General features: G+C 50.3%; 3 protein-coding genes across 4 annotated transcripts in view; 2 read left to right on the top strand and 1 right to left on the bottom strand.

Annotated features, from left to right (window-relative positions):
• The first annotated feature begins 90 nt into the window (after positions 1 to 90).
• On the top strand, positions 91 to 4,657 carry LOC112943187 (leucine-rich repeat-containing protein 36-like). Its single transcript, XM_026034323.1, has 7 exons — positions 91 to 232; positions 820 to 881; positions 1,155 to 1,206; positions 1,620 to 2,099; positions 2,957 to 3,255; positions 3,654 to 3,819; positions 4,408 to 4,657. The coding sequence occupies exons 1-7, from the start codon at positions 91 to 93 to the stop codon at positions 4,641 to 4,643; spliced, it is 1,437 nt and encodes a 478-aa protein (XP_025890108.1). The 3' UTR covers positions 4,644 to 4,657.
• Positions 4,658 to 6,640: 1,983 nt separating this feature from the next.
• Positions 6,641 to 9,233, top strand: LOC112943186 (leucine-rich repeat-containing protein 36-like). Its single transcript, XM_026034322.1, has 3 exons — positions 6,641 to 6,758; positions 7,577 to 7,691; positions 8,849 to 9,233. Exons 1-3 carry the CDS (start codon positions 6,641 to 6,643, stop codon positions 9,048 to 9,050), a joined length of 435 nt encoding a protein of 144 aa, XP_025890107.1. The 3' UTR covers positions 9,051 to 9,233.
• A 2,079-nt stretch (positions 9,234 to 11,312) lies between these two features.
• Positions 11,313 to 14,617, bottom strand: part of TPPP3 (tubulin polymerization promoting protein family member 3) — a 4,359-nt gene continuing 1,054 nt past the window's right edge. The window contains exons 1-4 of one of the 2 annotated variants that reach the window (XM_026034401.1): positions 14,525 to 14,530; positions 14,024 to 14,215; positions 12,565 to 12,718; positions 11,313 to 12,271 (exon numbers count right to left, since the gene is read on the bottom strand). In XM_026034401.1, coding sequence (XP_025890186.1) covers positions 12,083 to 12,271; positions 12,565 to 12,718; positions 14,024 to 14,211 — 531 coding nt within the window. In that variant the 5' untranslated portion in view covers positions 14,212 to 14,215; positions 14,525 to 14,530 and the 3' untranslated portion in view covers positions 11,313 to 12,082. Of the gene's footprint in view, positions 12,272 to 12,564; positions 12,719 to 14,023; positions 14,219 to 14,524; positions 14,531 to 14,617 lie in introns of those variants that run through there. The other variant, XM_026034400.1, reaches the window with a different exon arrangement.

The following is a 14,617-nucleotide window of genomic DNA, read 5'->3' as shown; positions in this document are numbered from 1 at the left end:
GCGGAGCAACGGGCGGAGCGCGGCCGGTAGCGGCGCGGGGCGGCGGCCTCGCGGCGTGGCCGCCCTCGGCGCGGGGCTCCCTGGGCTTCCATGGCCGGGGGAGAAGGCGATTGTGACTTCACGGCTCCTTCCGAGCGGCCCTCGAAGCTGCTCCCGAGCGGGCGGCCGGGCTCGCCATGCGCAGGGAGCAGCCACGAGGACGAGGAGGAGGACAAGGAGGACGAGCGGCGCGGTGACCGCCCCGAGCGCCGGGCGTCGCGTGTCCGAAAAGTACACGGATGATTTCCACAGCGATCCGGGAAGGGCCGGCCTCAACTTGATTTAAATGCATTAAAATGTAGCTCCCCGGAGAGAGCGTTTTGCCACGTCCCGTTTAAATCCACTCTTCCACTTACAAACAGCGTGTTCTCACTGCTTTAAGCGTGGCCCCAAGCTTGGCCTGCTCTTGAGGGGCTTAGTTGCCAAACCATTAACTGTTTTGCCTTGAAGAATAAGAAAAAGCAAAGAAAACCTAGAATGTGACAGCTCATTACCTGGTTCTTCCTAACTAGCAGGCAACATTTGTAGGTTTCTCAAGTGAGGAGTTTTAAACCGGGCTTTATGATTACAAGATACAAAAATAYCCAAATATTTTTATTTTTTCTTGGCGCCTATGAGAAATTTGGCTTCTCTTGGGCTCAAATACTTCTCTTGAACCCAAGAGAAACCTCTGTTCCTCCAAGACACCCGTAAAAATTGTCACTGCTTCCAATAACCACCCTTTTGCTGCAGAAACAAGCCCCAGATAAGTAACATAAGGCGTTTTTAATTCCGTTTCAGCGATGGAGGGCAGCAGTTCTGTGGTGGACAGCAAGCAGTACAACTTCAAGCAAGGCAAACAGGTAACGAAGACCCCCTTGGGCTGCCCTGAGTGGGGATGGTGGGACTGACAGCTCCGAAAAACGATCCATAGTAATTCCCTGGTCTTGAAATTATATATTTGAATTCTTACGCCTTGTGCACATCTGTAGAAACCTTTGTGTAATAAATGGTGTGTAAATATCATCCCTGTCTTCAAGCTTGTAAATACTTCTGTGATGTGAGCGGGTTGGAGCCCACGCGTGAATGTGCAGCTCCTGATTTGGTGACATTTCCATTATTTTTTTTTTTTTCAGAAGGAAGAAGTTTCAGAAAGGCAGCTGGTGAATGACAGTCGCTTGGAAGCAGGTGACTGTTTTGCCCTCATAATGGTGGGAAATTTAATATCCTCTTTATTCCCTCGATGGAATATCAACATGATTTTTCTACACTGATTCCAGCTTTCTCACAACCKACTTAAGTGGCTTGGGCAGTCACTTAAGTATTGGTCTCCTTGCACAACTCAATCTTAGCATCATTGTGGATGGCAGTATGTGGCGCTGGTAATAGTTCCAATTTATTTATCTCGCCTAAAGTTGGAAGGAAAACATAAATCTAACGGCCTGCTTGAGCGGGAAGGTTGGACTAGATGATCTGTAGAGGTCCCTTCCAACCTTAAATATTCTGAAATATTCTGAAATATTCTGAACGGCACTTTAAGGGAATATTTTGCAGTTTTTTAGTTTCATCCTTCATACTTAGAGGTTTTATTTTCTTTCCAGAGCAGAAACACCTATCGTCACCCTCTCAACTGCGTTCATCCTTGCGCTCCCCAGACAAGATAAGATCAGGGCTCACCAAAGGAGGGTACCGGGTGGTTTTCTCAGACAGCAAGATCTTAGACTCCTCCTCAGAGAGGGACACAATACAAAAGGCTGGTATTTATGAGCTTGGCCAGGAAACGTCATCTGCAAAGAGAYTGAATCTGAATGACACAAATACAATTGACTCGTGCAAGCTTCGCAGCRACACAAAGCTGGGCGGCTTGGACAATTTTGAGCACGTCTCCCTGACCTCAACTGCTCAGCACAAAGACTTTGTGAAGAAAATGCAGGCTGACAAAATCTGCACGGGCCACAGAGATTACGGTGGGAAGCTTGCTGAGGAAATGAAGGCATCTCTGCAGAGCTCCAGTGGGGATGCAGCACCACTGCACACCGAGGCAGGGAATAACAGCACAAGTCCCTTCAAAATGAGCTCAGGTATAATAAAATACGAAGACTCTTCTGAACAAATAAATATACTGTATAGTATATTTGCTCTCTGATGTGGGCAGGGGTCCAGTTTGTGGAGTAGACTATCCCTGAATAGCCAGATTGCAAAAACTGGTGAAGAACCAGTGCCCGTTAAGTGAAGAATCTCATTTGAACACATGAATATACATTAAARTTGTAGCCCATATCTGTGATGGAGTGCTAGCTTGGTGCTGAACACTCAAGRTAGCTCTCCTGGGCAGCAAGCTGCTCGTTTTCAGCCTTCTTCAGACACCTGAAGAGATTTAATATTTGTGCRGGTGAACACAGGACTCCTCAAGGACAAGTGTCTATGTCTTGCAGTGTGTAGTTTATGTTACACTCACAACTGTGTAAGCAGAATTTCTTGCAAGTGAAATGAAGCCCATTTTCCTTGAATSTTCCCCTAAGTCAGTACCTGCAAAGAGTTGAGTGTACCTGCAAAAAATTGAGTGTCTGCATTAAACTAAGCTGTCTTTTAACACAATATTTTTMATAAAGGTTTGCAGTTTACCTAGGAAGTACCTGTGCTCTTCTGAACTCTGCCTCAGTGGTCCCCTTGCACCTGATGGTCTTCAATGGCTTTCCCAGCAACAGGCAGTCAAACACAGATGCCTGAAGGTATTAGGGTGACTAATTAATGTTAAAAATTAGCAGGACACTGGTGATTAGATGGGATTAATCCCCTGTATAGCTTTGAAGACTTGTGCCTCAATATTACCATCCTGTCCACCACTTTGCGGCTGCGTCAGTCACTTCAGAGAGGAGAACAAGGATAAAAATTTGGAGAAAATTGATCTGCTTTGCCTTTTTTCTCTTCCTCACAGATCTGCACACCAGCACATACCCCTACCAGAATTATGCTCTGCTAGACAACCATTTTTCTACTTTATCTGCAAGCTTCAATGATCCAACTTCAAAGCTTCACTCCTTACCAGCCGGTGCGTTCCAGGAGAGCTCACAGCCTGTAGCAATGAGAGCCACAATGTTATCCTCAGTGCCTGGCAAGGCCAAAGAAGCTGCAGCCAGYAGGTCCTCAAACTATTCGAGAGAGGACTACAAGCAAAATGAGAGCCTGCATTTACTGATGTCTCCTAAACATTGCTTCAAGGACTCACATAAGGAGGCAAGTGTATTACAGGTTGTCATATTTGCTCTTCAGAYGTGCTTATGTGAAAAATGAGATGTTAATGTAACATCTCCTAGTCAAACAAGCTCTGTAAAGAATACAAAAYAGCCCATTTCTTTTAAAAAGCAATAACTGCAGGCAGACTGGTCTCAGGGAATTCATGCTCTTCTTGGTTATATAAATGAGTCTGAGAGAGAGCAAGAGGTCCCCTAATAAATCTAGGGACACTAGTGACATTGCTAATAAAACACTGTAGAAAATGCCAAGTACCTGACTTCTTTGTGTCCTCCTGGAAAAATGAAAGTATAAACAGCTGATAGATGCATCCAGCCAAGGCAGGAGGTACGTGCAGATGTGCTACAGGCACTAATTAAGCTTTGRCTTTCTCTCATTAGTCTTTTCCCAGTGAGTTGAGTCACCGTCCTGGTGTCACAGAAAGTCACAGTCCCACCAGACCTGAAAAAGCATCCCAGGTTACAGCTGTTCTACAGCAGCTCCTGGAATTAGTAGATCRTCACTGGAATGGATCTGGATCTCTTCTGTTTAACAAGGATTTTCTTGGTAAGTTTTCAGATATATGGAAAAACCTTAGAAACATCTCTCTGCTTTCTTCCAATTTATATTTAAATTTATATTATTCTTCCAATTTATATTTCCATGTATCTGTTAGACCTTAAGGGCCTTGTTCTGCTCTCTTCAGARTGATAATAGCTCCCATTTTGTTCTAGAATATGTCTCTTTTCAAAAATCAGTGTATTAATCTTATTATTTTTTTCATAGGAAAAGCTAATTTTCAATAAAATTCTCTTTAGATATTTTTTCGGAAATTCATAAGTTATTGGAACGAGATGCTTTAGCATTTTCCACCCAGAACTTCCTGATTTGCCTTTGAGAAACAAACTTAGTTCAGATATTTTTGCAATATAAAGATCATATTGAGGTCAAACATTTCTATTTGAACCACACACAAAAAAACCCTTGAACAGATTTTCAGTTTTCATAAAAGGTTTGAGATTCTCTTTTTTTCTCCTTAACTTGCAACCAGGAAAGAATGCAAACAGAAGAGCTTCCAGCTTTGCTCTGGTGCCACTTAATGACCAGGAAAATACAGTCCTTTAATTTATTTAAAAACTATTTCTATCTCTGCAGTTCCAGCCCAAAACCTGCTTTTGCATTTGGTGGCTTGTCCTGCTTCAMCGCATGCTCTTCACCTACCAGCTGGACACAGCTCCTCAACCTTAGCTAGAACTGATTCCAAAGTTCAGAGGACCCAACTGAAATACACTGAGCAGTTTGATAGAACCAGTAYTGCTACGGTAGGTGCTTTTAGCTCTCTGTCCACATGTCTGTGGTTATGCCAAATGAAGACAAGCAGCCGAATGTGAACTTCTTAATAAGGAAGATTTCCTTCTATTAATGAAATTATGGAAAGATGAATCACCTGATTTAATTACAAGGAGCCGTGCTGCCTCCAGTGGGGTTTCTGGCCCTGTATTTTCAATCAACAGACTGGTTCTTCTGCGAAGAATCAAATTAGTGGCACCTTGAAATATGGGTGCTTCATTATAGCCTGGAGCCAGGAGCGAGGGAAGCGTTGGATCCCCAGGAGGTCCCCGGGCTGCCCTATTTTGGACTTTGTAGAAGTTTGCTGAGCCTCAGATCTTGTGGTCTGCAACACTGATCTGCTGATCTGTTCACTGATCTGCTGTTTCACAGCAAGCCTTTTATTTGCCAAATCTCTGAGCAGCTGTAGATGGGGCTTGGGCTTCCCCTTGTTGGGAGATCAACAAGTCAGGAAGCTCAGACTTGTTTTTGCCTTTAGACTGGGGTAGACAAATGAACCAGCGTCTTGCTGACCTTAACAAGCATTTCAAAGCCTTTGCTTCTCATGGTTAGTGGGATCCATGTGCACCTCCTTGCTAATCCTCTTTCTAATGGCTTTGCCAGTAGTGTCCCATGGGATTCTGTCCAAATCTTGTGTCCCTTTCCACTGTAGTTTAGCWGACAGGCTCTGTGCTGCATAGTTAGCTGCCACAGAGAGGAGCTGTTCAGCTAACGATCATCCTCCTCTGGTCTACAGGAAAACAAATAGCAAATACACTCATTTCCTTGGCTCTGCAATCCTGTTTATGCTGATTTTGYCTCACGTCTAAGCCTGAAAAGATCTGGGTCTGTCAACTCCACAGCCAGGCTTCTAGCAACTGGGTTTCCTTGTCATCCTTCTGTTCAGGGCTACATGCCATAGATGCTCAAATTACTACATTTCTCAGATGAAACACATGCTTTTTAGCTGCAGTTTCATGTTCTAATCTGATTTTATTGCAGCCTGCTGTGGWCAGAGATGATCTTGTTCCTCTACCCTGCTTCTACTTGTGTTGCTACTCCCCTGTTCAAGCTGGATCTAAGCATGTCTACAGCGTGCATCAAAACAAATCACCTCTTGACTCAGTGGAAGACTGGTCTTTCCTTCTTTTTTCCCTTTTTTTAAGTGGATCTTGCTCTCTCTAGCACACTCGCTGAAGAAGTGAGATGCCAGTGTTCAATGAGATGCCCTCCCTGACAGAAATTCAAAACCTATGTAGTCCACCTAGAGAAGAGCTCCAAGGTCAACCGGTTGTCATGCAATTCCACGCTGGACTCTTCCTTTCTCTTGCAACTCTGTTTCAGTAGAACTGGATTTATGAGGGTAGAAAGAGTGAGCCATCCAATAGCTAAATGGAGAGGGTTTCTTTTGATTTTGTGCCTCACCTTGTAGTCTGCTGGCAAGGAGCCCAAGGAGAATCAGGACAGCCAAGTGATGTGACTTTCCCAAGCATAAACCTGTGGCCAAGAGGAGAGCTGGATGCTGCTGCTGCTCTCCCCTCTTCTGCCCCACAGCCTCATACTCTTGAGACTAAAATGGGTCATGAACAGAGAGCACTGCAGATGCTGAGGGGATATAGTCTAAAATCTAAAGCTCAAATGTGTTTCCAGTTAAGTGCTAAAAAAAAAAAATCCATAGAAACATTGCTGTTTAGATTTGTTTTCTGACATCATCTGAGCTGTCTGCCAAAATGCCTGAATATCTTTTTGTGTTTTTAATATTACTGTTTGTTTAGGTTACTTTTCATATACCTACGTAGTCATGCTTTGAAAATACTTTTGTTTTTCTTGGGAGTGTGTTTCAAACAAATGCTTCAAAGTGATGACAAAAGAGGGTGCTTAAACAAACAACCACATTACACCCATTTTTATTTATCACTTAAGGCAAGATTCCTAGCAACTTACTGGGCAGAAGTGTAGAAAAGTGTTTCATTTCTCTTAATGACATCATTTTGTTAATTASCTTCATTTTGTTTCTGCATTTATTTTTTGTCTTGTCTCATCACTAATGGGTTATACGATGCAGCAGCCAGTTAAAGGACTGGAGGAGAGCCAAATGCCAGCTTCCAAGTTCCAAGACATGGATCAGACTGCTGCTTCGAATCATCACATCCGAAGAAATCAAGCGCCTACATATGGTAGGGTCACACTGCCTACCTTCAGTTTATCATCAGAATATGTTTTGAAAGTATTTTTCTTTTCTCCTTGCAGGTACACATGTTATTATGAGAGTTGTGAATGGTTAAGAGTGTCCTTGAGGTCTTTTCCCTCTCAGCTGTACAAGCTGTTCTCTTAGAAATGGATTCATTTAGAGCCAGGATTCATTTAGAGCCACCTGGCCTGTGGTAAATCAGGTTAATGGTGGCTTTATTAATCTCCCAATCACTGGCACAAATCAACGGGCTGATGTTAYTGCAGGATCCAGCTTTGCCATCTATGACTCTTCCAAGAGGTTTGATTCATTGTGCAGCAAGAACAAGACCACAAGGATGAGGGAACCCATCTGAGCTGTGACACTGTAGTGGGTGCCTTGACTGACTGTCAAAGGACCAACACATGAATTCCAGTGTATTTTCCAGAGAAATTCCAGATTTTTCCAGTATTTTCTGTCTGTACCTAGCTCTCAGACAGATGAGCTGACAGTAGTCCCAAAGTTAATCTCCATTCACCCGGTGTCAAATGGAGTGTCCCCTACAATGGGAAGAAGTRCTGCAAAATCTGAAAGAGCCTCACAGGTTTCATGGCCAAGCAGATCTCAGCTGCTGCTCTGACCTGGCCATAGCAGAGGCCCTAGATATCAGTGCCCTGGATCCTGCTTCCGACTCAGGAATGTGGTTCTGAGTTGCAGGATGTGTGTTAGTGAGTTATTTTGAGGCTGTGGGTTTTTTTAAGTTAAAATCTCATTTAGAAGTTTCTTTCTGATTTCATGCTACCCATCTCGTTGTGTTTCCTTCAGATGACTTGCTTTGGAAAAATGAGCAGCTGAGTTTCCAAGTAGAATTTCTAAAGCTGGAGTTAAAACAGCTGAACAGACTTCAGGAGACTGTGGCTCTGCTGCAGGACAGCCAGAGGTACGGTACACAGCCTGCCACTGTGTTTATTGCAATACTCACTGCACTGGTACAAAAATTGATGAATTCAAAGCTCTGGCACATGAGCTGGTCCACAGCGAGTGCCTGAGTAGCCTCTTCTCAGCTGCCTCTACCAAGGGAGGTGGTAAGATACCACTGACCTGCAGGAGGAATTGGCTGCTGGAAGTATGTGTTGTAGGGAAAAGATATTTATAAATATTTATGAAATTGAAATTGAATTTTGCAATTGCCTTCTAAAGGAAACAGTGCAGTCCTCCACTGCCCTGTATTTTGCACCTCCTCCCCTGCTCTGCAACATGAGGTTAGTGGTGGGTTAGCCGCTGGTCTGCAGCAGCCCCAGCCTCTCCCCAAGCCTCCTCTGCAGGCCCAGGGTAGGCAGTGTCCTCCTCAGCGCAGCTTGATCTCTACTCGTTAAATATTAATGCTCCTGGCTCAGAAAATGTGCTTCAGTCCTTAATTAATTACAAAAGACATCGCCATTAATCATGTCTGAGAGAGGTAAATGGCACAGAGGCTGCATGGCTGACAAGTCTCGAGTTGGGTCCTTGGAGTGCTGCACCAAGGAGGGCAAAATGATAATACTATTTTGTTTTTAATATTAATGCTGCACCATAAAAACCGTGGACAAAAAGACAAACAATTAGGGGTAAGTGTTTCAGGGCAAATAATAAATGATTGTTATCAAGCACTGCAAGGTTCACACGGCTGGAACTACTACAAATTCTCCAGCCAAGATATTAAAATGCCAGTTTGATGAGTGAGCCTGATGAAACCTTTTAATTCTTTTAAAAGGTATCTCAGGTCAAAATCAGAGACAGGAGATGCCTTTTGCAATCACAGCACCCTCTTGGTTTGCTTCCAGGTGTCTTAACACATGCTGTTAATCTCTAGAGCACGTTTTGAATGGTTACCATCAGGTAACTATCAGGATTTCATTATCTATGAAATCTTAAACTGAAGCACAGCCGTAGTTGTCTTGAAATACAGAACTATAAATACAATTTCAACTTTCAAAATGTGAATTTGAATAAATGGAAGCCAGCATATTACATTTGTAAACATCTTTCCGATCACAGCAGGCTCCCTCTGCTGTAGTCACCACTTCCATCTTGTTTTTGTGCAACAACCTTGCCCAGGTCTTTGCTGTCTACAAACAACTTCCTGATGCAACAGTTGAACAAAGAGAACAGTCCTGCTGTTCACAGAACACCGCTTCCTTCTGAAAGGTGCAGCACTCGTGGGAGATCTCCCCCCCTGGAGAGAGCTGCTCCGGGACCACCGGCGCACAGCCCTGGTCAGTACCGCAGYACAGAGCAGTTATGCAATTGCCCTCTGTAAAGGGAAGCAGACAGACAGTAAGAATGGATTGTGGTCCGTTTTGTATCGACTGAAATGTCATGCATGCATTTAAAGAGGCTGAATCTAATATTTGCTTTTACCACGTTCTTAWCTTCCTACTTCAGCTTTCCCCCAAAGCCCTAATAACATCTGAGTACCAGTGTTCTTGCATTTCTGTCCCATTTATGTTATTAAGAGAAATATGAGGATGAGCATTGTATAATAAAATTCTCTCTGAAACCATGCCATGCTGGGAAGATGAYACAGTTGCTTCGATTCCCTCTAAATTTGAACTGAATCAGGACCCCAGCATGGTGCTGCCAGTTWGTAACCAGAGGTGAAATATTGTAAGCCCTGGGGTGAGACCAGCAGCTCAYGGCACTGACTGTGAGTATTTGAAGCTCTAGTCCCAGATTTAGGTTTTTACTCCTGAGAAAATGGTTGATTCACCAGGACCTGGGCTGCTCTCTGAGTCTTGCTGAATGCAAGACTCTTTAGTTAGTCTTAATGCTCTTAATGCTCTTTAGTGTTTCTGGCCACGTTGGCCATCGGTCTTACAGTAAAAGAGACAGGGATAAAAGAAGGAATTCAATTACAGTSGGATGAGGAGGCTGTTGGCTTGGCTCAGGGCCAAGGATCTGCATGGAAGGAGAGTAGTTGAGAGTAGAAAGATGCTCACTGTGGAAGTGAACCCTGTCCTGTTGTGCCACCATCTGCAGCTCACATTTATGCTCGTGTGTGCGTGCTGTTCTTTTCCTGTGTTCCTCTCCAAGCAAATGTCAATTAGGCCACAAAAGAGCAGGACATTTGGACCAGCAATGTCCATCCATTCATCCGTGTGCTCCTAGGCAGGACAGAAAGGGTAAGTCCTCTATGACTCATATGCTTGAAAAATTACCCCCAGGAAAATTCGCTCCACCAGCTTCCCAGGGAGATCTGCCTGTTCCCTTAGAGTCAGGCAGATATCACCTCCCTGGTCTTGATGTCCTGGTATCRAAAGCCCATCAAATCCCAGTGCCAATTATTGAACTTCTAGGGCATCCAGCTAACAAAGCCCTTCTGCCCTTTGGGAAGATTCTGTAGCGAAACCAGCCTGTGCTTTTCTGTCTCTGCCAGGAGCCCCGTGTGCCCAAGCTTGTGCTTAGCTATTCCCRCTGCCAAGAAGGCCGGGAGCATCCCTGCTCCCAGGGAGGTGAGGGCTGCTGCCCAGCCAACGTGGTCTCCAAGGCTGTTGTGAGGCTCAGGAGAGGTGAGGGGAGCCCGGGATTGGTGTGATGGCTCCTTGCACGCCCTGACACACTCACCCCTTCCCCAAACACTGSTGGCTGAGGACAGCAGGGCAGGATGGCACTTGCACTGGCATCTAGGGAGCAGGATGCTGCCTTGCCCTGGGAATTCTGCCTCCCACAGCTGCACAGGGGCACTGGAGGGAGCAGGGAATCACAGCCCCAAGCACTGAATTTTTTTGAGGAGGAACAGCATTAGCTGCACTCGGGCTGCAGAAGGGCATTTAGGGGCTCAGATCCCCTTCCCCACCAGACACGAGCACTCAGGCTTGCTCAAAGGGAGGATAACCCTCTACACTGGGCACTGTTCCCTAGCCCAGTTTGTGAGCTGAGGTTAATACTGGAACAAAACAGCTGCTTAGAGGGCCTGTTTTTTAAAAAGCAGGTGTGGGAGCTGCACAGCAAGGAACGGGTAAGTCCCAAGAGGGAGACACGTGTGTGTCCTGGGCACAGCCCCTGCCGCTTGGGCCCAGSACAGAGGCTGATGATTTGGCTCCTGTGCTGAGACATCCACAAAATAACTGGAGCTGGGAGCCCAGCCCCTAACAGGAGACACAGCCAGAGACCCGCAGGGCTCTAGTTCAGAGCACCCGTGGCCCAGCCTGGCCACCCCGACAGTGCAGCAACCCCTTCTTCCCACCACCCTGGCTCTTTGCCTGCCCAGGGTGGCCACAGGGAGCACCAGGAGCTCWGCTGCAGCAGCCACGTCCCTCGGTGTCACCGCCACCTCACCCACGTTGCTGGTGGCAGCAAAGCCTGGCTCCGCGCAGCGCCCGCTCCCGGGGCCCGTTACCAGGAACTCGTGTGTTTGGTTGCAAACAGAGCGGCAGCCGGAGCCAGGCGCTCACTGTTTGTGTCCTGCTGGTTGCTCAGGCAACTCGGGGCCGGCCCGGAGCTGCCGGGAGCCGGGAGCCACCGTGCCGGAGCCCCGCGGCACCGCGCTGCTCGTGCCCACCACACAGCCACGCCAACCGCGTCAGGACTAGCAGGGCTTTATTGCAGAGCCATGTTACAGCATGGAGGGCTGCAGGCTCCTTTGGCTTGAGCTTCTCAAAGGCAGCAGGAAGCCACGCGAGGGCGCGGGAGGCCTGTGGCGGYGGCAGAGGAACACGAAGCGTGCGCGGGTCAGCTCTCCTGGGGGTGCATGCAGGGCGCCCCGCGTGATCCCCAGCGGAGCGTGTCCTGGAGGAGCCCTTCAGCCCCAGCACTGAGCCCGGCCTGCGCCCGGTGCCCGCCCCCAGCAGGAGAGCACGGCCAAGCCCGGCAGCCCCATGGCGACGTGGGGAAGAGAAGGCCGTGGTGTTGGTACGGGCAGGAACGCGGGGCCCTGGAGGTCTGTAGGGGAGAAAGGCAGCGACCGCCAGCGGGGCTGGCGGGGAGGGCGCCCTGAGGGCCAAGGCTGAGGTAGGGAAGGCTCCGGAGCCAGCAGGGCACAGGAAGCCCCAGGGAGGAGTGTTGTTAGTACGGCAGGAGCTGCCCCGGTGCAGGGCAGGAGGGGAGAGGGCCCGTTAGTACCAGCAGGAGGGACACGGCTCACAACACAGCACGGATACACGCGGGGCAGAGCACGCGGCCCAGCCACCTTCGAATCACATCAGCGCTGGGCGAGCAGCGGCCCGGCAGCCTGGGGCCGGGCCCAGCRCTGCCCCCCGGGGCCCTCTAGCACAAGGGCACGTCCCAAGGCTGACATGACCGAAGCCCCGGTGTGCGGGGACCGGGGCAGGTGGGTGCCCTGGGCYGCCCTCCCTACTTCTTCACTTTGGCGTCATAGGTGCCCGCGTTCTTGTAGGCGCTGACGTAGCCGCTGGTGTCCACGATGTTCTCCCGGCCGCTCTTGCCCTTGCCCTTGCCGCTCTCGTCGAAGCGCTCCTTGTGCGAGCCCGTGTACTTGGAGGTGTCYGTCAGTCTCTCCACGGCTCCCACGTTCTTGGCTTTCTGCGGCGGCAAGGGGAGCCAAGGGAGTCAGGCAAGGGGGCTCCCCCTGCTCCCCATCCCCTCCTCCCTTGCCCCATGCGGGTCCAAGACCCACAGGGGATCCCTCCATCCCCGCAGCACTCACTGGACCTGTGTAATCCCCTTCTCCAGTGCCCTCCTGGGCATCTGTCCCAACTCCCTCCCACCAGGTTCCACCCAGGGCCACGGGTCTCCCCAGCACAGTGCTGAGCACCACGTACAGCTCCATCCTGCCCTCACCACCAGCCCGGGGAGCGAGGCGCCCTGGCACTCACAGTGACACCCACGTTGACGGGCTCCTTCCCTGCCACCAGCTGGCAGATGGCTTCGTATGCCTCCTCTTTGCTTTTGTCCTTAAATCTCTTGGGAGCCAGCTCCTCCAGGGCCTTCTTGAACTCCTCGTAATTGATGACACGGGCTGTCTTCCCCCTGCAAGCACAGGGGCCAGGCCCTCAGCTCCCGCAAGCTCCTCCTCGGGCTGCACCTCTGCAGCCTCCAAGGAGGCCCTGGCTTTTTCTTTCCCCCAGCAGAGCATTTTGAGCCCCTCATCCACCCCTAAAAGGGAGCTCTCTCCAGGGCACTCTTGGCAGGAGCCTGGCCCGGGACAGCAGGCGCTGAGCTCCGGCAGCGGCTCASCCATCAAGTCCCTGGGTCAAAACCCCACCACTCCAAGCAAGTGCCCTGGGGCCTGTGTGCTGGGAAGAGGGGGGCACCCATTACCACTGCCCCAGCCCTGCATGGGACCCCAAAGCACCCTCTTTCCCCTGGCAGGTTCACAGCTGGTCTAGACAAGTGCAGAAGAACAAGCAGAGCCYCCCTCCCTGCTCCTCCTCTCTTGAACACTGCAGCAGCTGAAGGCATCCTGGTGCTCAGGTCCTCTTGGTTGAGCCAGAGRGGAACAGCACACCTGAGCACAGGGTGCAGAGGAGATGATGGGTGGAGAACCAGCTGCCTCCGCTGGGATCCCTCTCCAGGACCCCCACCCCAAGCCTCAAATCAGGTCACTGAGAGGCACCTGGAGGTGTTCCAGCTGCCACGTCCCTCTGTGTGGCCCATGTGGAGGCCACCTTCCCAGCACAACTGGGGGAACCAGGTGACCCATGGAGCAGCATCAGGTGTCCACAAGAGCCAGAAAGCAGCCCCCAGCACCTTCCTGCTCTGGGACCAAACAGGGAGGTGAAGAGCAAGGGAGCAGAACTCCTCACCCAGGACCAGGTGCAGCCTGCTAGGACCAAGGCTGGGCTGTGCCCCATCCTAAATGTCCACAGGGGCTGCAAGGGTACTAASTAGCAGCCTGACTAGGATGAGCTCTCCCTGGAGACATAAGCTAGGGAAAGGCAAGAGCTGGTGGGCGCGGGGCCCAGCAAGATGGAGAGGGCGGGAATGACTCGGCCAACGCCTAGTGCACTGCAGGCTGCGGCAGATGGGCTGGGCTGTCACATGGGAGAGCCCCAGCTCCCTCCTCCTGCAGCCTCTTCTTGCTCGATGGAAGCACAAAGGCCCAGGAGAGCCAGCCCAGCCCACCGTGATGCCTGGGGGCTGAGGCAGGGACACAGCCTGAGCCTCCCGCCCTCCAAGACTCAAGTTCATTTATTATTGTGTTTTTCAAGCCCGGCATCAGAGAGGCACTCAGCCCTCCAGGCTCCCCTRCTGAGGACAACACAGGAGAGACCATAGCCCATAGCTGTGGGTATCCCYGGCCCCCCAGCAGCCCCGAGAAGCAAAGCCACTTACTTCACCTTGGAGAAGACGATGTCCACGTCGGTGCTGGTGACGCTTTTGCCGTCGCTCACCTTGCAGTCTTTGCAGAGCTTGGCCCAGTTCTTCCCGTTCATTTCTTGCCCCGTGGCCTTGGTGTCGCCGTAGATGGCGAACTTGCGGAAACTCTCCTCCAGAGCGGCCGCCTCGGCGCTCGCGGCCATGGCGCTGCTGCGAGCAGGGGGTGCAGAGGGGCCCGGTGACCACACGCACGGAGAGGGGCAGCAGGAGGGATGCGGCCGTGCACGTCCCTGAGGCCACGCAGGGATGGGATGGAGCAGGGGATGGAGCAAGGGATGGAGCAAGGGATGGCCAGAAGCTGCGGGGTGACAGCAACCCTCGGGCAGCTCCTTGCAGCAGGAATGCACCGCGACCCCTCTCCTGCTCCTCGAGCTGCCCTGGCCCCTCTCCCTGGCCCCGGCCCCCCCGTCCCGCGGTGCCCCCCGTGTCCCCGCGTGTCCCCGCGGCCGCTCTCACCTCCGGGCGCCGCGCACTGAAGCGCGGGGCGCGCCGGGCGCCGCCTGTTTATGGCGGCTCCATGGCGACGTGCGGCGGGGGCGGGACGGGGCC

The sequence above is a fragment of the Nothoprocta perdicaria genome, unplaced genomic scaffold, assembly GCF_003342845.1.
Source record: "Nothoprocta perdicaria isolate Ctin4 unplaced genomic scaffold, notPer1 scaffold_143, whole genome shotgun sequence".
NCBI lineage: Eukaryota > Metazoa > Chordata > Aves > Tinamiformes > Tinamidae > Nothoprocta > Nothoprocta perdicaria.
This window is presented reverse-complemented; position numbering and strand designations above follow the sequence as displayed.